The sequence below is a fragment of the Agelaius tricolor genome, unplaced genomic scaffold, assembly GCF_023055355.1.
Source record: "Agelaius tricolor isolate 1412-34295 unplaced genomic scaffold, bAgeTri1.0.p SCAF_8, whole genome shotgun sequence".
In the NCBI taxonomy this organism is placed as follows: domain Eukaryota; kingdom Metazoa; phylum Chordata; class Aves; order Passeriformes; family Icteridae; genus Agelaius; species Agelaius tricolor.
In genome coordinates this window covers 26,263,830-26,289,979 of record NW_027269268.1, presented here as the reverse complement: position 1 = coordinate 26,289,979, position 26,150 = coordinate 26,263,830, and the positions used below count along the sequence as shown (strand labels likewise).

At 36.3% G+C, this 26,150-nt stretch overlaps 1 protein-coding gene across 9 annotated transcripts in view; it reads right to left on the bottom strand.

Annotated features, from left to right (window-relative positions):
* The window catches only part of PALLD (palladin, cytoskeletal associated protein), a 187,296-nt gene that overhangs the window by 118,868 nt on the left and 42,278 nt on the right, over positions 1 to 26,150 (bottom strand). For 5 of the 9 annotated variants that reach the window (XM_071432031.1, XM_071432030.1, XM_071432025.1 and 2 more), the window contains exons 3-7: positions 6,964 to 7,142; positions 4,599 to 4,665; positions 3,916 to 4,021; positions 2,887 to 2,982; positions 224 to 365 (exon numbers count right to left, since the gene is read on the bottom strand). In XM_071432031.1, the coding sequence (XP_071288132.1) occupies positions 224 to 365; positions 2,887 to 2,982; positions 3,916 to 4,021; positions 4,599 to 4,665; positions 6,964 to 7,142 (590 nt within the window). The remainder of the gene's footprint in view (positions 1 to 223; positions 366 to 2,886; positions 2,983 to 3,915; positions 4,022 to 4,598; positions 4,666 to 6,963; positions 7,143 to 26,150) is intronic. The other 4 variants (XM_071432032.1, XM_071432033.1, XM_071432029.1 and 1 more) reach the window with 1 other exon arrangement.

The following is a 26,150-nucleotide window of genomic DNA, read 5'->3' as shown; positions in this document are numbered from 1 at the left end:
CTCAGAATAGCTAAACACCTGCCTGCCCATGGGAAGGGGTGAAAAGATTCCTTGTTTTGCTTTGCTTCTGAGACTTTTGCTTTCCCTATTAAACTGTATCTCAACCCATGAGTTCTTGCACTGTTACTTTCCAATTCACTTTCCCAGTACACTGGGGGAGAATGAATGAGGATCTGTGTGGTCCTCAACTGCTGGCTGAAGTTAAACCATGACAGTGCCTTACTTTTTTGGAGAATTCTGAAGTCTGGAGAATCTTGAATTTCAATGCCCTGTCGAAACCACTTAACATGAATGGGAGGGGGTCCTCTAACCCTGCATTCCAATACTACAACTTGGCCTTCAGATGCTGTGGCATTTTGTAGCTCCTGAAATGTAAACATCACAATTAAAATAAACCAGAAGCACTTTACATTGTTAACAATAGTATTTTCTTCCCTTTGTAATTCAACTTTATTGTGTCATTACATTTTTGCAATAGACATTTTCTTTCATTCTGATTGAATTTAATATGCCTATATAGTTAAAAATTATTGGATAAGTTATTTACAAATACATTCTTAAAAAAGACCACAGACTGGAAAAGTGCAGAAGTATTTAATTGCTCAAATTAACACAAGCAGATCACTGTAGTTTGAGCTTTCAATTTGTGTTCTTCCACAAATTGAAACAAAAATTCTGGAACTATTGGTTGACTTAAGCCTGAGAGTAGCTGAGCTGCTTTTGGGTCCAGCTCTAGAAGGTGGAGCTGCTTTTCATCTGAGCCATATGTAACAAACGAAGACAAATTAGATGACACCAATATGATTAGGATATATTAACTAGAGTATGCATAGCTTCTGAGACAGTACTCTGGCTGTAATAAATCATTGTACACACATGAAAAATTTCGGAAGAGACTAGATCTTTAATGAAGAGCTGCAACCAGAGGGAAACACAATATTTTAAGTAACAGAACTGACAGATCATAGCCACTATTTTTACCTTTGTTGTCTATCTCAATATTATAAATCAAGGAGTCCTTTTTACTCTGGAGTGGCTGTCTTATTTCCTTTGCAATTTATTGACAAAGTTTTAGACCTCACTACAGCAAAGCACTTGAAGTTAGGTCTAAGCTCAGAGTTATTCTAGTTTATATTCACAGATGTCTAGTTAATCAAATACATAAGAATTTTGTTACATGGAAACCTGAAAATCTTTGAGCTGTTCCCTGAACTTTGCATGGGGAGAAATTTATGTCAGGACGCTGGATTAAGTTTATATTTATTGTTCGTTTCTGGTTTGTTTTCTTGTTTAATTAGTTTCTTTGGTTTGGTATGTCCCAGCTGTATTAAGCAGCTCAAATTCTTCAGTAAAGAATTTCAGGGACAAGAGATATGAGCATTAGGAAGAAACAGCAGAATTTTGATTGCTTTGGTAGTCTCTGGATGGGGGATGGACTTCTATTTCCCACTCTTACCTGGAAATTGCCTGCCTCCCAACTATGCAGTAACCACATTCTCTAATCTCCTGCACCTCCACTATTTACCCTCTTGTGACACCTGCAGTATGGGTGCAGAATTATGAGGGACAGAATCAGACCTTTCTAGACATGAGACAGGAATATGCTGGAGCCAAGCTAGACAGCTGTAGAGAGCAGGGCTTACTCTTACTCTTATCTCCAGGCAAAACTATTTGCTGTCCATATTAATTTTTAATCAAATGTTTTCCTGAAGTAATAACCAGAAATGCTTCATTTTGGCTTCAGCAACTAGTGATTAAATAATAATTACTACTATGGAAATCATTGTTTGAGGCAAATTGAAATAATATTTTCAACTGAAGCTGTAATTTATAGATAGGGAAGCATGCCATCCTTTTTTCGCTGCTACCTAATTCCTGGTTCTTAAGTTTGATTTGGGATGACCATGAAGATAAATATTGACTTAAGTAATTACCTGAGAAATACTGAATAGAATTTTCTGGATAGAAACTTCTCTTCTAAAAAGTATGATCAGCAGAAGAAAGGATTGGCACTTGTACTAAGCAGTGGTAAGGCTGCACCTCGAATCCCATGCTGAGTTTTGGCCCCTCAGGAAAAACATTGATGTGCTGGAGCATGTCCAAAGAAGAGCAACAAAGCTAGTAAAGGGTTTAGAGCACAAATCCTATGAGAAGCAGCTGAGAGAACTGGTGTTGTTTAGTTATGAGAAGCAGAGGCTTGGGGGATGTAATTGCTCTCCAGGAATTTGTAATGAAGTGGGGGTTGGGGTCTTCTCAAAAGTAACACACAATTGGACAATAGGAAATGGTCTGAAGGTGTGACAAGGAGGTTTAGATTGGATATTGGAAAAATTGTTCAGAGAAAGGGTTGCCAAGTACTGGCTACCCAGGGAAGCCACCATGCATGGATTTAAAAGCCGTGTAGATGTGGCACTTATCAACATGGTTTAGCAGTGGGCTTAGTCGTGCTGGGTTAATGGTTGGGCTTGATGATCTTAAAGGTCTTTCCCAACCTAAGTAGTTCTATGATTTTTAAATTACAATTTTTTTTCTAAATTGGAGTTTAAAAGCCTGTGTTATTTGTTCTTATCAGTGGATAAATTATTGTGAATGAAGCTTTGTCAAGACTATTATTAGTAATTAGTACTTACCTTGCTATATTTTACAAAGATTTATCAATGGAGAGCAGTCACAGCCATAAGAAAACTCATACAGAATATTCATTTTAATCCACTAGTAGAATGCCTAAGAACTTTACTGTTGCAGTAGAAAAGTATTTTCTTAGGAAGTCATTGATACTGAAAAGTTTGAACTTGATCAAGCCTTATTGCATTAGGATACATAATTTTGATATTTTCTTTTGGACTACAAGAGTATGATATAAAAATCATGATGGATAAAACATACCTTTGTAAAAATAGGTGCAGAATAGATAGGCTTGGATCCATCCAGATGGTGCAGGTATGAAGTAGGGCTTTGAGCCTGCAAAGCAATGCAAGAAAGCTGTGAAATGGAAAGAATACTAGTTTCAATATACGGCCCCCGCGTATATGCAAAAATGCAAACTCTCACATGTGCAATCTTATTGTTCTTTCTACCATACTTCTTGGAAGACATCACTATTTCACATCTGTTATATTCTGAAATCAAAATGCATGCTTGAGGGCTTCTGTACTTCCAATAAGAATTTTGTGTCCAATTGTCTTTGCCTGAACGTATTTTGAGGATTTGACTCCTGTTAATAGATTCAAGTATATCTTTTGCACTGAAGCATTTTTGCTTCTCCTGCTCCTACATCCTTTCACTGATGCAGTGATAAATAAATCCAGGTGCCTCAAAGATTATCAAGGTTAGCTCAAGGAAGGGAAAAGAATTTACCATGTAGAGGATGACAGAGATTTTAATTTTGTTTGTATTTTACGATTTACATGTAAACATGTAAAGTTACCCACAGTGGTATTAAAGACTTAGTACAAATGAATGAACATGATTTTGTATATTTAACATTTAGATAGTAAAATTTCTTTTTCTCTAAAGGGCCCAAAGAAATATCAGCAATATTAAATTTAATAACAAAATTTAAAACTTTTGCTATAAAATATTGCAGGCATTCATTTGTAGTACATTCTTTTAGGACTTGAACAAGTCACTATTAAGTGATAAACTCTGTAATTTTCATCATCACTAGATCTGTCTGCTGCTTAAATGCTATGTTACATGTTGTGTAAGAATCCATACGTATATTTACTTTTATGTCCCATTCAGTGGATAAATACTTAATTTTTAAAAACCATAATTCTTAACATAGTAATGCAAGTTTATAGTTTAACAATATGATTCCTCAAAATGACAGAGTTTTTCAGACATTGTAAATCTTGGAAGAAAATCTGATGTTTTCTTCAGATTTTTACTTTTTTAAAAATTGTCTAAAAATACCTGCTGACTGGGCATGGAGATAGGTTGAATTACAGCTGTGGTCACTCCTGATTTTGGTGTAGAAGATCCTATTGTCAAAGAAACAGAAGTGGTTTTCTTTTGGGCCCTGAAAAATAAAAACCCAGGAAGCATTTTATAGGATCTGAAATGAGAATGTGTTAGTTTTTCATACATAAGCCACCTTGTACTTTCTACATATTTAAATATGTTATTATCAACTGAAAAGATCAACATGACTGCTTAAGATCAAGATGGATGAATGAAGCTTGAGTAGAACACAACCTTTGGCTAATTTGCACTTCCTCACACAATAAAAAGTACTGATTTAAGATGAAACTATATTTTTTTTCTTTAATTGTAGTCCTCTACATATTTTTTTGGAGGCACTGGATTGAGTGACTACAAATGAAAACTTGGTTAACTTGAGTTTACTTTTGAATATGAAAAGTTGGCATCAACAAATATGTTGTCAGAGTGAGGCCAGCCTTCTCTGACAGAACAAGCAAATTAATACGATTTACAGTTATTATACTACACATTTATATCACATGAGAGAAACCTAAAAAAAGACAAGGCATACACAAGCGTACCCCAGATGCTTGTTCGGATTGTAAAACCAAAGATTTTCCAGTATCCCTTATTAAGAACATTTACACAATATTGGTAATGCTTTACATACTTACTGTGGCATAGCTCCAGATTTTAACTGGAAAATTAAACTTTCAGTCTCTGAATCTGTAGAACTGGCACCTGGAAAAGAAAGTTTTTTCAATAATCTCATATATTTTTATTGATTTATTTAATGTTTAAATTCCAAAGGCAAAACTATGATACTTTTGCATTTCACTTCAAGAATTGAGAACCCTCTGTAACAAACTATGGCAGTTTTTTTATCTGATAAAGACTGAACTATGTACTTTAGACAGTTACAGAAATCATAACCATGCCAATTTAATTGCACACTGCTTTCCCTGGGCTCCTAGCTGTCTCCCTTCATATTGAGACAAATATGGCCAAGACACAAAAAAAAAATGCTGAGTACTATTGCTTTACGGGAAATGTATAATTTTATTTACTTAAATTTTAAATTTGAAGCTTAAGCAAACATATGGCTTATATAGATAACAAATCTTCAAACTTAAGTAAGAGCAACTCAGTGTACCAAGACATTTTCAGACTAAACTTGCTGCCCATGATGTCCACATTTCAGACTATTTACATTAACCTACACATAACATTTATTCTCTGCTATTTCTTGCCAGTGGAAGTCTTGATATAATGTATGTGTTTGGCAATACCCTGAGCTTACTTAAAGAAAAAAATATGAAAGCACTTATTCCTTTTGTCCTAATTTTTCCTAACAACAGATACTTCACACATTTGTTCTAGACATTTATGCAGTACATATTATTCCTCAAGGAATTTGTGCATATATATGGATAGCTGTATGTTTAATGCAAACCATAAGCATTTCATAATCAATATGCACAGTATAGCACAGATAGATTCCAATGTAACAATGCTGGGACTAAAACACCCAAGTACCCTATTGATTTACAAAGTTTATGCTGTAAAAGAAATCAAAGCAATAAATAGTATAGAACAGATGAGAAGAGAGAAGCAAATGTCCAGTCATCAAAGTAGGTCTACATGAAAGGATTTCTTAAGAACGCAGAACAACCAAGTCTTGCATGGCTGGGCCTGCTGCACAAAAGAAAGTATGACACATCAGTGTCATCAAGTCTATTAATGTACAAAGCACTGCTTGTGTGACAACCTGTTTTCCTTAAAAATGACAGGGGATGAGCCTTATGACTTGTACAAGTCTTTCTCTTTCAAAGTAACATGTTATAAAACTTCAAGATAGGACTTCCATATAGCAAGACTGGCAGATGTCAGAGAATGAATTCTTTTATTCATCTTTTACTGTTGCTCCTGTCCCTATAACCTCACACAGCAGTATGCATTTGTACTACACCTGAGTAATTCTGAAATCATGATTACTATTGTAAAGAAAACTCCTACTAGAATCTCTATGATTCAGAAAGGTCTTGGGGATTTTGCTATTATATCCCAATGGCATATTAAAAAGTTCTGAGAATAAAGAGCATAATGAAATAAATCCTATAAAGGCTATGTCATGATTTAGCTAATTAAGAGCAAAAAGGGGTTTTTTTGTTTAATAAAAATCTATTTAATAATTTTGGTGTGTCATTATTTAGATTTCTTGTGACTATTTCTTATGTTAATTTATTTTATGCTTTTAAGTGACTATTTAAATTAACTTTAATGAGTTACAAAAGGTAAAAGAATATGTAGTACCTAATTTTTTGGGAGATGTATGAAATAAAATAAAAATTGGCATTCAGTTAAGATAATCTTGCCTGAAATACAGTCCTCTACTAAAAGATAACTTAATAATTTTACTCATGGTCATCATTAACTTTTCTCAGAGAAAATAATACTTGAGTTATTACTAATTTTGCAGTCAGGAAATATTTTGACAATAACTAGCAGCTGTTTGTGGACAAAACCAATATGACTGACCTTAATCTGACTTAAAATCAGTATGCCAAAGATAATGGATTATAGTACACTTACACATGACTAAAGATGACACTAAAGACTACTCATTTTGGGCAGCCAGATATACTTGCACAGGGAGGCAGATATGTCAAAACTGAGATGGGGATTACTGCTACCAGGAAAATCATTATTACTATCACTAGTCAAAACTTGAACTAGTGATTTACAAAAGTAGTGTTTATAATGATATGCCAAAGTTTTTGTTGGTTCCTCCTATTTCATTCTTTTTCTCTTTTCTGCCCTAAATAAATAGAAATCTATTCAGTGATTCCTGATACATCCATAGAAATATCTGAATTAATATTATTTGATGTTAAAAATGTGTTTGTTAAAGAAAAGCAGAGGAATACCATAAAATTACCACCATACTGAATGTAATGTTAAGATAAAGAACCAAAAGTGAACTTCAGCTTAATTATCTTTTCTTATATGCATCAAGTATTTTATTATTTTATCTCTTACCTTCAATGAATATTTCAGCTGATGTGCTATCTGAACCAAAAGAATTTGAAGCCAGACAAGTATAGCGCCCAGTGTCGTCTTCAAAGGCTTCTACTATAATTAGTGAATGAAGTCCTCCACTTTCAGAATGGATCTGAATGTCAGGGGAATTCTGGAGCTCTTTTCCTTCACAGAACCATCTGCAGCCCACACACATGTAGAAAGACAAAGACAAAAAGAATATAAAGGATTGGTTCAGGCTCATCGCACACAAGAAGACATTACACTCTGCTGCAAAAATCTAAATTGCTACTGAAATCAGCACACGGTGCTTTGAAGTGTTTAACAAAGAAAGTATTTCAGAAAGAAATGACTTGTTAGAATAAACTTTGTTTAAAAGGTAGGGAGACATTTCTGAATACAAAGAAAATTGTACACAACACACCTACATTTTAAAACTATCTCCTGTCCTGTTTTGGTAAATGAGTTTTTCCTGCATAACTTGTGTATTGGCTTGTTTTGACCACAGTCTAATCCATTTTGATATAATTTATCACTCCCATCTACCTAAACACTGCTGATTCTGCACACACAATATCTGAATTTGCAATCAGTAGCACAGGGTCTAACTGGAAGCCTGTCACTAGTGGTGTCCCCCAGGGGTCGATATTTGGCCTAGTATTATTCATCAATGGCTTGGCTGGCTGGTTGAGAAGGTGCCTCCTCAGCAAGTTCACTGATGACACAAAGCTGGGAGAGGTGGCCAATCCCCCAGAGGGCTGTGCAGCTCTTCAGAGGGACCTTGTCAGGTTGGAGAGATGGGCAGAGAGGAACCAGCTGAAATTCAGCAAAGGCAGATGCAGATTCCCACACCTGGGGAGGAATAATCATGTATCAGTATGGGCTGGAGGCTGGTGGACACCCAGCTGTCCAAGAGCCAGCAGGTTCCTGGTGACCAAGAGGCCAATGGTGTCTTGGGGTGCATTAGGAAGAACATTCCAGCTGGTCAAAGGAGGTGATCTTGCACATCTACTCAGCCCTGGTGAGGCCTCGCCTGGAGTGCTGTGTCCAGCTCTGGGCTCCTCAGGACAAGAGAGACATGGAGCTTCTGGAGCTCCTGTTGAGAGGGCAACAAAGATAATTAAGAGACTGGAGCATCTCTTATATAAGAATAGGAGATGGGCCTGGTCAGCCTTGAGAAGAGACAACTGAGACGGGACATCATGAATGTATAGAAGTATCTGAAGGGAGGGTAACAAAAGGACAGATACAGCTTCTACTCAGTGGTGTCAACAGGACAAGAGACAACAGGCAACTGATTCACAGAAAGTCCCACCAGAATATTAGGAAGAACTTTACTGTGCGGGTGATTGAGCACCAGAAGGGATTGCAGAGAGAGGGTGTGGGGTCTCCCACACTGGAGATACTCAATAACTGTCTGGATGCAATCCTGTACCATGTGCTCTGCTTGATCAGGGAGGCTGGGACAGATGACCCACTGTGGTCCCTTCCATCCTGACCCATTCTGGGATTCTGGGATTTTTGTCCATCTTGCCCAGTCAACCTAACATGATCCCATGGCACAGGTTTCATATTGGTATGCTTTAATAGGTTTACTCTTGCTTTAGATCAAGAACATAAACTGGTTTCCCAGGGCTGGATTTTTATGCATGTAAGTAATACATCTTCCACTACCAAAAAGGTACGTCCCAACAAAAGGGATGGATTTAGGTACAGACAAAACAGACACTTATCTAGGGTGACTTATAAGTATGTAAAAGCAAAGCATAATTTTGTTTACATCAGGTCAATCAAGCATTTGCCAGTGTAAACTACTCTGTGTTCTCAGCCCATAATGCTGCCATGAACGTACCTGTTCCCACCTTTTTTCTGTTTGATGCCCTGATATCAGGTAGTCCTATTACCCTGGGCTATGCCCTGATTTATCTCTATCTCTGGCAGCCCAGCAAGTATGAGAAATCAGTAATTCTTGGTTTTTAGTATCTGCTGTGCATTTTTGCAGGGAGCAGAGACAGATTGGAGAGTCATTAAAAGAAAATCACTCATGAGCAACCAGTCTTCTGTTCTCAGATTGTCCCTATATCCTGAAAATAAATTTTGCCAAGCCTTGCCACGGCTGTTATTCCCATTTCAGTCCTGCAAACTGACTCTGATCTTTACCACTCTTTCTTCCCTTCTTCTCACTCCTAATCCTAATCTGTGTTTTTCTATGTCCTCTCCCTTCCCTCCTTTTCCTCTTCTTCCTCTGCCACCCCAACATTCAAATCTTGTTCTAACAAGAATAAAATGAGGAATTATCGACAACAAGCTTCAAAAGGGATCTTCCCCCCAAACTTTCAGTTTTCTACTCTAGTATGTTTTTTTTAAAAAAATTAACAAATATAACCTCAGAAATTTATGGATAGTCAATTCAAAGTAAAAGATGACCAAATTTTTAAAAATATTTTTAAATATTTAAAATTTGCCACAAAAATTTGGTATTTTTCCTTTAATTTGTATGTGTTGATGAGAGAATTTTTGCAGTTACATTCCAGTAATACTTCAGATTTAAATTTTTTACCCCTCTATCAGATGACTTCCCATTACCCCCAGAAACAAAAATAACCTCAAGAGTTCCTACCTATTTAGGAAAAGTATGCAACATGACAGGATGACAGATACTATAAAATAACTATCAGTGAGAAGTCTTTAAAATTGAACAGCCTCACTTTTATTGTTCTTTTTAATTACAAACTTCATGTAATTAAAATAAATAAAAAATGGCTTAAAGCAGCCTTCTGAAAATATTGCATTGTAAAACTTGAAATGTCATGGTTATTACAGAATGCAGAGTTAAGAAACCCACCAGGTTTACACATAACATAACACAATTCCCCTTAATAACATAATAATTGTGGGCAAGCTCTCTGTGTTAATGAACAATAGATGTTTTATTCCTGAAGGCAAAACCCTCAGTTTGTAGTGGCATTAAAGCTATATGCAATTGTCTTCAGTAATTAAAATGCTAACAAGTTCTTTTTCTGTCTTCTGTTACCTAGATAGTGCACAGAGAAAGTATCATTTTTGGAAAGAACTAACAAACTTCCATTTGTTTACTCAGCAGACCCCTTTGGCCTACTTTTACAACTATTTGCCTTGGAGACAAATCTATTCTGTCAGCTCCACTGCCAAAATTAACATTTCTCTTCCCCCTCTTCCCCTCCTTTCCTCTTGTCACAAGTCGTCCCTTCTACCAGTGTGAGGACCTCTGCTACTATTTCTGATTATTAGACCTTCAGAGTCTTAACCTCTGTGTAGCCTTTCCTAAGCTGCATTTTAAACAATATGCACAAGAGAGAAGTTAATTCAATTTCTAGACAATCACAGACAAGAGCCTGTAATATGAAGCCCTACATAACCATTTGTTCTATTTTTCTTTCCTTTCCAGAAACATCCTGCAAAGGAAAACCTCTCCTCCAAGCCTAATTATTTTCTCAGACAGATCCTATTTTAGTTTCATGCAAGCTGTATGGCTTTCTATTGTTTCCTAAGTTCTATGTTCATAAAGTGCTTAAGAAATTGTCTGAAGCATGAGAACCTAAAACAACAAAAAAAATCCATTTATATATTTTTGTCAGGTAACATTTAATAAGTAAACTGTTTTCTTAGGAGGACAAGTTCTACGTTGTCCCTTGATTTGTGCATACACATGCACATGGTCAGTCTCAAGTAGTGGGAGCTATTCCTCAGCACTAGCTGGGATTAAGACTTGTTGTATCACATCAGTGTCATACTGAAAACGAGTCCTGACCTGCTTCATCAGACACTGCCTGCCCCAGAGGAAAGCACATGAGTAAGCAATTCGATACCAAATTACCTCAGCTGTCATTAAGGCAATGTTTGATGCATGGGAAACACACCTGGTGCGGGACTCCACTGTTTATTGCGGAAAGAAGAATTCACCTTTACAATTGGCAAGAGCACAGGAATTTCAAACAGTGAACACTGGAAGAGGCTTAGTTGTACTCTCTTTCCGTTTCTAGTTGTATTTTCTTTTCTGTGTACAGGTTGATAAAAGAGGAGGATTACTTGTCATGAATTTCTTTTGGTGATTACATCAAAATTAGGTGAATAAGAAAATACTCAAATACTGATTCCGCAATAACTTTCCAGTTGCCAGTTCAGATCAAGAGAGTTTGTGAATTCAAAAAAGGGTCATCAAATAAAAATAAGTGAAGTATTTTTTTCCCAAACACAGACTGAATGCCACTTTTTCATCTTTTATATATTTATATCTTTGTGCAGTCAGCCTTACTGCATTACAATCAGAATAATCATAGAGGAGAATTTTCTGCTCCTAAGGACTGAAAAAGATTCAAAGACAAATCTTTGAAGCATTCCCTCTTACTGCGAAGGGATCACTAAAGCAAGCAACAAATCACTATCAAAGGGAAAATGAGCCAAAGAAACCAGGACTCATGGCTAGACACAGAAAAATAACCACAAAGCAAGTCTTACAAGAAAATTCCAGTTTTATGCTAACTAGGGCAGCATTAACTCATGTCCAGTCTATTCCAGCCTACTGATCCTCTTGGGGATAAGAGGATTATTTTCTAGCCCTGAGAAGACAGGAATACTTCTGGAGAGTTAAAATACACCAAACCAAACCCAGCCTGAAAGAAAATAACTCAGAGGAACAAACGCAAGGCAGATGCTTTGAGAAAAAGAAAATTCTCTACACAGAGACCATTGTTTTAAAAGATACCTCTTTCATAACTTCTGGGTACCAAGTGTGAAATCATCAACTCATTTCCCTATCCCTTTGTTGCAGGTTCTCTGTATGCATTAAGTGTGCAAATAGGAAAAAACCAGACAGAGACACCAACAAAAGGGTTTGCAGATGTGTGTACATATCAGTCCCCAGAATAAGTCTTCCAGCTTGCACCGTGGGTGCATTCCTGCAGGCCATGCTACAGTTCATGCAAATTTGTAGAGAAGTGCCCCCTTGAAAAAGAACAGAAACTACTGTAAGATGTCAGATATTGGCTGACCAATTAAAAAAAAAGTAACATACACTATATAACTGAAATCAATTTTATTAGTCATTCTCTATCTCGCCCAATTTCAAATTGCACTGCATTTTTCTGCTCTTTCCTACTTTCTTCTTCATTCTCTTTCCACCATTTCTCTTCTTGTGTGCATTTCCACTCTTTGTCTTGCTTTTCTTCAATCACGCTTAGTTTACACCTACATTATATCTCCTGTATATTAAAATCATAGCAATTAAATATTTAAGGCAGACAGTGAAACAATCACTAGACTGGAAAGTCAACAGACAAGGAAGAGATATTTTGGTAGTAGGGGAACAATGATTAGGTACTCATTTTTCATGCTTCAAACCCTCTCTGCTTTTCTACTGGCTATGTTGTGGCAAAACCAGAACAGCAAACAAAAAAGGACAGTCAGATGCCAGGTAAGCAGCAGCTCATGCACACTGACATCAAGCAGCAAGCCACACAATGTGCCTTTCTATTCACTCCTCTTTTCTTTATGCCCTCACAATCCTCCATGCATGGAAATACATAGGAGCACGTGTGTCTGGGATTTTAATGACCCTGAACAAAATATAAACAGAGTTGAACAGTACACTGACTAAGTAAGCACAAGGGTCTTAAGAAAAACAGTTCAAGGTTCTCTCTAATGCATAATCCTGCTGGAACTTATGTTTTTTGAGAGTCACTGAGGAATAGAGAGGTTTTCCTCTCTGCACACTCTTAAAGTTAATTTAAAATGGCAGCTGAAGTGAAACTTTAAGATATAGCCTTAGGGAGAAATTATAATAGGGAACTCTGACCACTACAGAAAGTGCAGAGAGATAAGTTGTAAATTAAAAAGTAATTTTATCCTTAGTGGTGTTAAGTATGTCCAGCAAGAAAAGTCAAAGTGAAATACTCTGACATTCTCATACTGGCAGAGTCAGCATTTCCATCACAATACTGTGTAACTCCCATTTTGTTTTTCTCCATTGAAACTAAGCAGTGCAGCACTTCCAGACTATAAAACATTACTACCTAAAGAACTTGACCCGATTTTTAAAAGAAATCAGCTTTTTCATAAAAGATTTAGAGTACATTGCAGGAATCAAATTATTCAGATGCTTATAATTCTCTACACACTGCCCAATATTTGTGCAATAGATATTTCATTATTTGTATAGGTAATTCATAAGAGAGTTACCAATAAAAACATACATACTTTAAGTATTTATATACTGTAATTCTAAGGAAAAAAAATCTGAATAGAAATGCTGGTGCTTTGGCTGAACCTTCAGTTAAGCAATTAAAAAATGTCTCTGTAATGAAAACCACAGAAGCCAATTTTATAATAAAAAGTGTGTTACATTATAAGCAGTGTACATTAATTTAACTGATTTAACTGATTCTTCAGATTTTGCACAGTGTTTTTCTGTAATAACAAGTGGTGTAGGAAGTTAAAATAATGTTCACTACTTTCTACTCATTTTTTGCAGGAGTTACTTTTTATAAAACTGTATATGCTCACTAATTTTTTTGAACTTTGATTATTATAAGAAAGATGCATAAATATTGAACATAAAACTAACGAAAAGCATCTAGCAGCTTTGTTGCTGGTCTGGCTTCAAAGTCACATAGGTACATTTAAGCCATGCAACAAAGAAAGCAGGGAAGTGACTCTTGTTGTTGGCTGCACTGTGGGGTTGGTGCAAATGATATTTCGCAAATGTACCAATGGTATCCAAATGAGATACCACATTTCAGGTAATCCTGTTTCATCATGCGGATCAAAGACATTTGTGCAGCTGTTTTTATTCAACATGAACAGCAGGGAGATCATATTTCTTTAACCGGCCAAAAAGCAGTCAATATTAAAGGAAAAATCTGTATGCTTACCTCTGTAACCAGAATGAACAAATATCTCTTAAAGAAGTTTCTTCTAAAACGGTATTGTTTATGTTATAGTCAACCTTCTGAAATAACAGAATGCTGAAATGCATGCTGAATAACTTATTTTCCATTTTTGAAGCCCAAAGCTTAAACCTTACCTCACATCCTATTTTGATCTATCTTTACCCCTTTAAAAGATTTATCTTTTGTCCATATCTTTTTCCATTAACAAAACACAAAGTAATTATTATTCTTCATCTTAACTAGATGTCTTCTGAAGACAAAATAATTGTCCAGGTGTAGGTGTAACACACAGATTTCACATTTTCAGAAACCTTTCACAGAACTTTCTTTTCCCTCTTTGGCCACTAGCCTATGCAATAAAGGTGTCACTTTCAGAAGCTGCAATTTAACTGACAAATAGATGTAGACAGATAATTCCCTTTCTTCTATATTTTTGCAATCATCAGATCAAGAAAGAGTGAAAATTCTGCGCAATTCAAGGACCGCTTATGTCTTATGAACTGCAAACAACCTTGTCTACAACAGGCATGTTGGTTATTTGTGACAAGTAAGCTATATATTCAAAAATAATTCATTTCATCAAGAAACTTTTAAACTAGTGAGTTTGGACATATGTATAACTTTAAAAGCTACGTGACCATGTTCATACACGTGAAAAAAGCATGAATTAAAAATCGAGGAATAAATTACATGTAATTTAAGATATGAAGTTTTCAACACTTCTATTTGTAAGACATTTTTGAGGGTTGTTGGACTCATTAGATAACTGCAAGCTAACTTAGTGAGATTCTTTACATCAGTTTTCTTCAGAATTTTCAGAAAACTTATTGCGTTACAAGTCATTTACAATATTTAATGTATCAGTTTCTTGGATTCTTAATGTATCATCTCTTAATGTATCTTGGATTCTTAATGTATCATCTCTTCTTGGACAACTTATTCTCACTTCATTTTCTGGAGCACTATTTTGTCCCTGACATCTAAATGTTTATAGAAGAATATTTTTTATCATCTATTTGACTAAATCTGAATTCCTGCCGCATGTATGCATACTACCAGCACTTACAGGCATACATTTGGGATAAATCTGAAAAGAGGTTGTGAGATCCAATGCAGTCTGGGCCAATATAGCTAGAGCCTCTTTGTGAGTGCCTAAGCAATAACTCTACTGTCTTCCAGGCTAGCTACACTGAAGACGGATAAATCAGAAAAACTAAAGAGAAAACTTCTATTCTCCTGAAAATTCAGAATATGCACTTTCTGGCACAGCTGAAGAGTCAAAAGAACTCTTTGCTTCACTCCAATTACAATTCTGTATTTCAGTAATGAATGTCATCACTCAACAACTTGGATGGCTGCACTTGACAATATTTAATTTTTTTCAAGCTCCCATTACATATTGAAACTGAAATAAATTTCCTTCAGAGCATAGCCAATATTGTGTCACAACAAAATACTTTCAACTTCAGGTGGCTAAATTCTCTTCCCATCACTGGAATTTACTCTCCTCTATAAGATCCCAACATTTAATTATAAAAGCCTGCAAATATAATGCAGAAAAAGGTATTGCATTGAAAATACCTTCAAGTTGCAATAACTCAACATTTTTATAATATATATATATTTCAATATCATTAAATATGAGATATGGCAAAATAATTAAATAGTTGCAAATTCCCACTTGTTCTTAATCCCAAATGATACCATTTACTTTTAGAAAGTGGTTGCTTGCTTCACATATATATAGTTGTAAATATATCTGTAATCTCTCCGGGTTTCATTGGTTTCGGACAAAAAAAAAAATCACAAATTAAGACCTGTGGATTCTAAGGAGTTACAATCTGGTCTACGATTTCCAAAATTAATTAAAATGTATTGAAAAGGAAAATTATTTGGTCTTCTGACATATCTACAAATGCAATTCTCTATTATTACTCAGTAAAAACAAAAAAGGAAATGAGCAGATACAGAAAGATACAGAAGAAAAATGCTCCCATACTAGTTTTTTGCATTTTCTGCATTTCATAAGTCTTTACACTGAAATTGGTAGGTGATATAAGCAGGAAGTGACAGAAAGAATTAAGTGGAGTAAAAAATCAACTTGCATTCATTTATAACCTCAACATTTCACATAACTTTCTCATTTTTGTATTTTTAGGTTTCATATTTCACGGCAAGTTTTTTTTTCTTCTGAAATATCTTCTACATTTTGATCTCCACTGCAATAGCTTGCCTCCAATGCCAAAAAACCTGGAAGCCGTTTCCATGCGTCAGAGCACAAAGAAAGAACAGTTTATAAATGTGATGAATGAGCAAGTACAGTCATAAAAAGTTTGATAATAGCTGGCTCTGCAGTTCTGCGCTTAATATTACTGTAGATGCTTTCATTAATTTTTACTGTAATTCAAGTTTAAATGATTACCAGATAAAGCCATTCATTTAACACCCTTTGAGAATTTTATACTTTCAGAACACTGTCACAGAACTATGAAACATGTTACACAGAAGAATTCAGCACTGAAGAGAAGAAAACCTCCAGCACCTGAAACACGCACTTATTGCATTCAACTAGCTACTACACAGGAGCTCCTATAGTTTCAGGGCATGAAAAGCCAGACACTGAGCAATAATTTCTTCTATTCTGACAGGTAATTAAATTGACTGGTTTTGTACAACTTCCTTCTGGGGCCTGGAACATCTTACCCTGAAGTCAAAGTGTGGCAGACATTATCTGCATTTCAGATTGTTCCACTAATTCATTTGTCAGTAAGTCAAGCAGACCCCTTCTGCTCGTCTCTGTAGTTGTGCCAGCAAAAAAATTAATTGATCTGCTGTTTTGTTTCATGCAAAGATTATCATCTCTTCCCCCAAAAATCATAATGTTAGATTTCCAAAGCAGAGATGCTGCTCTGTATTTTTCACCCTGTAACTAAAGAATTTTGCTCTGCATGGAAATACACAGATACAAATCTTCCCTCCAAAATGGACTTGAAAGTTAATTCAGGAAACTCTGCCTGGTTTATATCCCATAAAGCATCCTCAAATATTTGTTTAAACAAAGTTACAGAAAGATATCCCAAACATACTGAAAATTGTCCTCAAATGCATCCAGCCCTGTACTGAGAGTACAGTAGTTGTGCACAAAGCATATGAGAGCAGAGTTAAAGTATAGTGCTTAGAGAAAACACACATATGGTATTAGAGACAACATGCCTGGTTCCATTCAGATTGTCCCCAGATTTAGAGCATGCTGGAAGAGCCCACTAGGGCAGCATAGCAGGCCTCCCTCCTTTTATTCCACTTCCTCCCCCAAACATTTTTCCCATTCCATTAGGTTGGGCATACTCTTATGTGTATTTTCAGTAAGAACATTCACCATAATTTTCCACAGTGCCTAGCACGTGGCACATCTTATTGAATATAAGCATTGGACTACCTATTAACAACAGTCTATACAGAATCTAATTGCACAACGAATGTTCTTGTGTCTGCAGGAACTGAATAAAAATATTTCTCTAATGAAAAGCTCAATGAATAGATCTGTAAGAACTGAAACAGAAATTGGACATGAGATAATTAGATATGTTTTACTATTGGGAAATGGAGGTTAAGCACTTTGCCCACTGTATCCCAAGAAAGTAAGACACATCTCAGAACTCAGTTTCCACTGTCTTAACTTGAAGGACACCTTCTATGCATTGTTTCTAAAATATGAGCAGATTCTGACCTTGCATTACCAGATGTACTGTTAGCCATAAAATTATTCAATCTTTTTGGAAGCGAGCAGATTGGCTTGAAGAGATGGATGTTGGTTATTATACAGCCCTGCATGCCAATGAAATACTGGAATTTCATTCTTAGGGGTCTGCTCACCTGTTGCAGAAGGATATTATGTGGCCACCTTCCATGAAGTCTGAAGGCAGTCATGCCCCTAAGCCCCGTAAATAGCTGTAACTTTGTTCACTTAGACCACATACCATGACTTGGTTTATGTCGACCTATGCTTAAATGAAATTACAACTTCTGGTATTTGATAGGAAATTAAGAAGATCATGGAAGGGAAGGAAAATAAAAAAATTAAAGGCAGTGAAGATGGTTAGAGCGGGTTAAAAAAAAAGTATTTAATAATCCTGTGTGAAATGCTGAACATTTTTCAGACTGTTGAGGCTTGTAGGATTAACACGATTCCTTGTCTAGCTGAAATGGAATGCGTAGTGCCTATAACTGAAATGCCACTCTTAGGTATCGCTTATATTCATTTGGCCAGAAACGAATTTTCAAAAAGCATGCTGTCATTATTTTGCCTTCGTGGGGAAGAGTACATATTACAGAATTGCCAGGCATAATCTTCCAGTGAAATACCATTTTGAACTTTGAGGGAAGGACTGTAAATAGTTATAAGGATGAAATCACGTTTATGCAATTTGAGTTCTACACATAATTGCATTTAACACGATTGTGGTGAGTCAGTGGCAACTGAAGGCTGACAACATGCATGTCAGATGAAGAAGAAATTCTTCTCAAAGCCATAATACTTAAAAAGGGGAAGAAAATGAAAACTGTTTAAGACCAACCACTCTAGTCCACAGAAAACAAACCTACAATATTAAATTACAAAACCTTAATAACTTGCAAATCATCGATAAGTAAAAGGAAACTTCCATTCAGGATGTATAGTCTTGTTCATACTGAACACATGGAAGTGGTAACCATGGAACTTGTTGGTTTACCTTGGAAACTGGAAAACATCTTTAGATGTTTGGACAGGTAGAAAGCTATTACATGAACTTTGACATACATTGCCATCCCTGTGCATTTTATAGGCCAACTAAATGATGCCTATAGAAGACAGTTAACTACATAATAGAAGCTGTAGAGATCAACTTCTAATTGGCACCTGCAACATTAGCTAAACTAGATCAAATTAAATGTAAAATGAAACTCTACATAGACAATACAAAAGGATTCCATTTTTTATGGGTACTATTCCTACTATCATCTACCTTTTTCTTCTCGATTATTTCAAAGCTAGACACAGTCAGCATAAGTTTGCTGAGCAGAAGCTAAAATACGTGATTCATTTGGGTCAGGTCAGCAACTTAGTAACTGACAACAAAGCAAGGAAGCTGTCAGCAGTTTAGTCAGTGCCTTGCATTAAGTATGACAGCATCAAATTTTACTCAGTGAGAATTTAGTCAGACTGCAGAGATTGGCAACACTCAGCAGAGTGCCACAGGGTGTAGAGAACAAGCACCTCAGTCCTGCTCTCACCATTATTTTCAATACTGGCAACAGGTCTTGGAATGCTGCGATGTCAATGAAGGAAACTGTTATCATCAAAGAACTGATGATTAGGATGTTTTATATTCAAATGGATGAGGATGCCCTATATTCACAGACATTTGCAACTGCTGTTTATTTCATGTATCTATGGATAGAAAAATCACCATTTTAACAAGTTAGTTTCTATGCCTACTAGTCTGTAGGAAACTGAAAGCTTTCTGAATTAATTTCCAACAAACTAGCAAAACAAGACTGATAATACCTGTTCTGATTCACAATGTAATATTATCAAAGATAATTTTCACAGTTGCTCATGGGAAAAAAAGCTTAATCTCTACATAAATAGCCATCATATTTACAAGGAATGTTATTTTTCTGTAGCAGGCTATTTTCTTATATCCTACCTCAGAGGCAAATTGAATCATAGATATAGCAAAAAGTTATCCATTAAAAGAGGTAAAATAAGATTCAAGACTTTGGACTCTGGGATAACATCTGTGGTGTCCTAGGACAGATTTAAAGTGTGCTGTATAAAAAGGTCTCATTGAAACAACAGATTTAGGAAAGAAAGGGTGGGGAAGGAAAATTGCCTGTCTTTGGAGCCTCAGCTCTTCCAAAACTTATGCCACTTTTTCCTCAGCATCCTTCACAGAGCATTCCTTTACTGAAATCTCATTCCATTGATTTCCTCAGTTTATACAATGAGATACCTGTCATTAGGGTTAACAGCTGCAGTACTGTGCATTTTACAACACACAAGCAATCTTCCTTAGGGGAGGATTACATTCACTTCCTCAGCCAGGTCTAAGGACTAACCATCACCTTTCTCTAAATAAGAATGACTGACTTATGCTATCTGTTCAGATAGCAGCTGAAGTGCCTTTACACACCTCATTAGCTGCAAGACACAGCCCTCACTTCAGTCTTTAGTTTCAGCTTTATCAGGCAAGCTTACATCCATGTTTGACAGCTGTCAATATGGTGTGATCCTAGACCATGCATGTACCCATGTTTTATACTCTGGTGACTATTTCAGATTTTTGACTTCTGCCTGCTTGCTCCAAACACTCATTTCAAGATTGTTTTCAAATTTTCAAGATTCTTCCTACCTACTGACATACACCAGCCTAGCCAGCAATGCCTCAAAGAATACCATGCGTATTTTTCACAACTGTTATGATGCCTGAAATATGAAACAATACAAAGAGCAGGTTTGAGTGGAAAATCAAAAATTCCCTAGGAATCCAACAGGTTGAGGGTCAATACTCAAGACTGCTTTAAGGTTTACTCCTCTTTCCAATGACTCGAGTTTATATATGCTTGCTGTGACCCCTGTAAATCCTTGAATTCCTTGATTCTTATTTCCTTTCCCAATGTGCCTCTCTCCATTTATTGAGAAACTGTCTGAAGAGAGAGTGTGTATTTTACATATGCACAGTGAAACGTAGACTGCACCAGCATTACAGTCAGAAAAACTTGTAAGTAGTCATAGTTTAGGAAGAATGACAACTTTCAGTCTAGTAACATATGAATAACTGTACATGTACATACCCTATAAAAGCTGGCCTAAAGATGTTTCAAAGAACAGGATGTTCTGGAGTATATGTGAAGACACAGGAATATTCCCACCTATACAACACAGCAGAATCTTGTCACCTTTGCTTCACTTAATCTGTAAAGCACTGAGGAGCTCAAGGACTTCAGGCACAAGATATGTCTTTTGAGACTGGGCATCTTAAAGGCCATGCTTTCTTGCGTATTTGTAGAAAGACTGTACTGTTCTATCCACAGTACAATTCGGATTGTGTAGTATAAAACCAAATCAAGTTGATTCTACATATTTTATATGAATTAACTCAGTAAAACTGAACACAACACATTAACATACCACAGGCAGGAATTTCAAGGCACTGTAGTACATATTTTGACCTCTGATTAATTCTCACAGCAGTTACTCAGAAATAATAATAGCTTTCCCACCTGCATTACACACTTCAAAGTTACAAAAATCTGCAAATAACTTTTAAACATTTACATTGTAGTTTATGTGAGGCAGAAATTAACTAACAGCGATTCATGAACTCTGGTTAATGTTTGGGTTTTGTTAGGTTATTTTTTTTAGTTTTTAGCCTTTTTAAAGTTAAGAACAAAGTTCATGCATGGTCTGTAAATTTGAGAGAGATGTAACGTTAAGCAAGGAACTAGTTGAAAGGGATGTACATAGCTATATGATCGATATTTTCTTCTTTTTTCCCATTTCCCCCTAGCTAAATTTATCATCCCAATCCTTAAAGACAGCAAAAAGCTCATAACAACTGTTTATTTGGTTTCCTGTTGTAGAATACTACTCCTGTATTATTTCTAGATAAATCACAGTGATTTAGTGTAAGAATTGCCTTTTATCATTACTTCACCTTCCAAACAGATGCAAGAATGAACAGTGATTTTTCAATGCTGTAACTTCTGATTTGCATTCTATGTTTGAAACACCTTGGAATTTTTTACTATTTTTTTTACTAATTTCAAAAGTATCCACACAAAATAACATTCATAATCTAATACCCTCATTTGAGGGAAATTTATTTGGATGAAAGCTTTATATCAAAGCTATGCATCAGTTTATGAGAGAAATATAATAATTGAAAAGAAAGAAATGAGAGCACTGAGGGAAGAAATAAATTTTCAGAATAAAGAATATGCATAAAAAGAATATGCATTAATGCATAATATGCATTAAAAGAATATAGATTACTACCATTTCATTCTTCACAGTAGGGATATCTAATTGTTGTAACTATCTATGTAGAAAGTTACAACAGTTTAAAGAGAGTTTACTTATATAAACTTTTCAATCCTCTTAAGAGCAGCACAAAACGCTGAGTAAGCAATTAAATTTTATGCAATAAAAAAGGTTTTTCCTTTTTACTTTTGGTATTTTCCATAATATATTTGGAGTGGAACATATTAACTGTGATTTATGACAGGGAGATCTTCCCTTATCTCTATCCTTCTCACTCTCAAATCAGGTCACCAATTAGCCTGTAGTGTCCAAAAGAATTCCTGAGATACATTCGCTCTCTTTTAAGAAAAGTGTATTTTCATCCCATGCAAAATATTCAAAAAACTATTTTTCATTTATTCAAAGGAACACTAAGAACTATTTGTTTTAACCCTGACCTTACCATTAAATGCTATGACCCAAACTCTCAGCCTCTAGGCAATTAAAAAAAAAATAAATCGTTTGAGTACATCCAGCCAATGATTTCCATGTTAAAAGAAAAGTCTAAGTTGGAGCCATGTGGTCTCAATCAGGCAGTAAAAACTCTGTATTTTCTTAAATGCACAACTGCAGTATGCCCATAACCTCTCTTTTAAATCATCTTAACCAGATCTGAATCACTCTCACCACAAATGATTCGGTGGCCCTGGAATGTGCTGGGGTAGACAGAGTTGCTCTGCAACGAACATTGAGATATTTCCCACTTTCCTAGTGTTAAGAGAATAGTCTGCAGGAAAAAAAAAAAAACAAAAAACCTACCCAATTTTAAAAGGTTAGAGCCAAGACAAAAAGTGACATCATAGTTCAATCATTCAAGAAAAAAATGCATCTACTGCCTAATAAATCAGTGTTGTGTGCCACAAAGCACAGTGAGCCAACGCAGACAAAGAATAGCTTTTCTTGTTGAGGCAGGGATACCACAAGCAGCTGGCAGATGCATATGTAATTGTAGTCACAGAGAGCCACTAAATCCATTAAGCTAGCCAGAGTAGGAGAAGCTGATCAATTAAAAAAGCAGAATATACACCATTTCAGCAACAATTTGTGCAGCCTCCTACACCACATTACAGTATTTCTTACCATAGGCCACCACAATTTTTTGCAGTTTAGTATATACATATATGACACTTCCTTAACAGCTTATAGGCAGATCACTTAGGATCAAAAACCATTTTGAGGTATCTGCATTATCTGAATGTATGCTCCTAGCCTTCTTCACCAGTCTCCTTAAGCAAATAGAAAGGACAGGCACAAAACCACCTTAGCTTCCCCAGCACATCTCAGAAGGAGTTCCAAAATATTACTTACATCTAAAGTTATAACAGAGGAAAGGGAATGTAGGTCCTTGGGGGCTCCTAAAAGTCACATTTAAACAGCAAATGAGCAAGCTTTGCTTAAATAACTGTAAGATTCTTAAATACCATTTCCTCTTTAAAACTGTGTCTGGAGCCTGAAAGATTTCTTTCAGTCTTAATCACCTCAAAAAACAATTTAAACATGTGGCCAAAGCAATGTGCATTTAAAACAGGAATAGACCAGAGCCAAGACATTTGGATCCAGTTATTAACCTTCTTAAACTTCATGGATGTAGGAATCCAGGGATTTTGGTACAGGCCCATCTCTGAACTCAGCACTCATTGCCAAACCTCACAGTCAATAGAAAATATACTTTAACATATCAAAGCAGGAAAAACAGCATAAAGATGTCAGATTTTTCCACCACATCAATGAGAAAAAATGTCATTATAGCACCCATGTAAATTGTGAAACTGAAAGCAGCTGCTGAGGCAACCTGACATGGTGCCATTGGCAGAGGGGGGTCCAACTGAGGAAAACAATATTCCATTTTTAGCTCTGAAACACAATCTTTACTAGTTTTAGTGTGTAATTCCCATTCAGTGAATAACTTACCATAAACAGAGCTAGTAACTACTATAGAAAGAAATGCCCTAGTACCTGGCAAGCAGAGTGTACCAAACATCCCAAACATCCCAACTAATTGCACACTGTGCTGCTGAGCATGGTTTCACAGTCAATCCATAGAAACATAATTTAGCAGATAATTTTTAACAATTACCACACCTAAGTATTCTCCCAAATGAAGGGTGAAATTTAGAATGACAAAGCTTTGGTTTTGAGTTTCTAAATTAGAAAAAGCAAACACACAGACCTCAAACAAACAGCTAATTGACTGTGACTGCTATACTTCACACAATCACATATTTGCCCATTCAGCATATTTTTCATGTGACTAGGTTCACCTTCACAAATACTTGATCACCAGCAGTTAATAACTGGATAAAGGGAAGGGAACGCTCACTTTGTCAACAAAAAATATTTGAATAACTACTTGAAGTAACTGATGGAGCCAGAGTTAAGGCAAGGGAAAGGAATTTTTGCCCCTTTTAAGATCGATTGTCCCAGTAAAGTTTCTTTGGACTTTTAGCTTTAAAAGTATGTAAGTACATTCAGTCACCTGGTCTTTTTGTCCCCTTTTGTCAAATTTATTATACAGTTGACTTTCTGGACTTCAAGGGTTTCTTATTTATCACTTTATTAAGATAACCCACGGAGCAAGACATAATAGCATGCTGATAGCAGGGCTTATCAGTACTTTTAAAACAAATGGGTCCCTGCAGTGAACTTCCTTTGACAGCTAGATGGCATTTCTGAAAGCAATGCATTTGGATTAACCTGCCTCGGTTGTGATGATTATAAAACTTTTCCTAAAGACAATACTGAGAGATAAAAAAAAAGTCTTTGTAACAAAGCAAACCATTTTGCTAATAAACTTATAAGGCAGCAGTTGTAGTGCTTTGAAAAAGCAAGAACAGTGAAATAATTTTGCATTTTGGAAGAAAGCAGTCTCTTTTGCAGGACTCCTGTCCTCTCAGAGTCATTTATTCAAACCTACACTCTTTTTATACTGTACATTAGCTTTCACTTCCATGCTCTAGAACAGTAGACTCTCAAAGCTTTTTGTTTTTAAAAGGAGATTCACTTTGCTCCTAATAGCGGGAAAGGAAGGGGGAGGGGATGTGCTCTGAATGAATGCCAGTCATTTAAAACAAACTTATTTTGGGTGCCTTTAAACTAGTCCTGGGATGCATATCATCCCTTTACCCTCCCCATCCTCCTGAACTTTAGTTCTACTCATATCCTCTGTGATGGAACACCTTTACTTCCCAGGTTCAGCTTTTGCACTTAAAACAAATGAGTTACTATGCCAGTTAAAGTTACTCTGTACTACACATGGTTCAAAACAAAACAAGTTTGCAGAAAACCTAATAATAAAGCCATTTTGGAAAGCTTTCCAAAATTGTACAGACACTTATGAATTTTGTTAAAATAGATACATTCTTATAAAGCTTCTTGGAAAGGGGAAAATGAGGAACATTTTACTGCTAGGCACTTTTCCAAGACCACTATAACAGCACACACTGTGTGATTCACTCGTACTTCCCCCCCCCCCCCCCCCCCCCCCCCATTGTAGTAAGCTAAAGCACCTTATGGTTTCCTGCACCTTTATACACATTTAAGAATGGCACTTACCGTTGTGGCACAGAGGGACCCCACCCCCGCAGAGAGGCTGAGAGCTGATGGTCTCTGGGTCCTTGATTTCTTGACTAGCCCCGGCTCTTAGCTTTGCTGCTCTAAATTCATTCTAGTCCGCAGAGGAGCACAGAAAAATTTAACAGACAGCTGAGCTGCCAAATTCCAAGCACCACGAGCGGCAATGAAGACGTTCTCCTTAGTTCTGACTGAGTCCAAAGAACAAAGCCTGCTGGCAATGAGGAAGCGGACTTTAAGTCCTCTGGCTCCAGTCCAACTGTTGCTCTTGCTGCTGCTGCAAGAGTACGTGAGAGTGTTTGCATGAGCTTGTAACGCGTGTAAGAGATGGGGGCTGGGGGAAAAGAGGGTGTGTGTAAGGGGAGGAATGCTAGTCATATCCAAAAATAACATGAAGGAAGTCAAGTAGTGATCCGTCTCCCCTCATTCTCTCTCCTTATCGCATGTACCGAGAGTGTCGCTACCCTAAGATTCTGATCTCAAGAGTAGGTAGAGAAAAAATTCCATTGTGACTTGCAGCTCATATGATTGAGCTTTTAAATTGTAACTGGGGAGCTGTACACTTACAAGAACACGTCACAAAATGCATGATTTAGTAGCAATCTACTTAGTGATACTGCAGCCAGCAG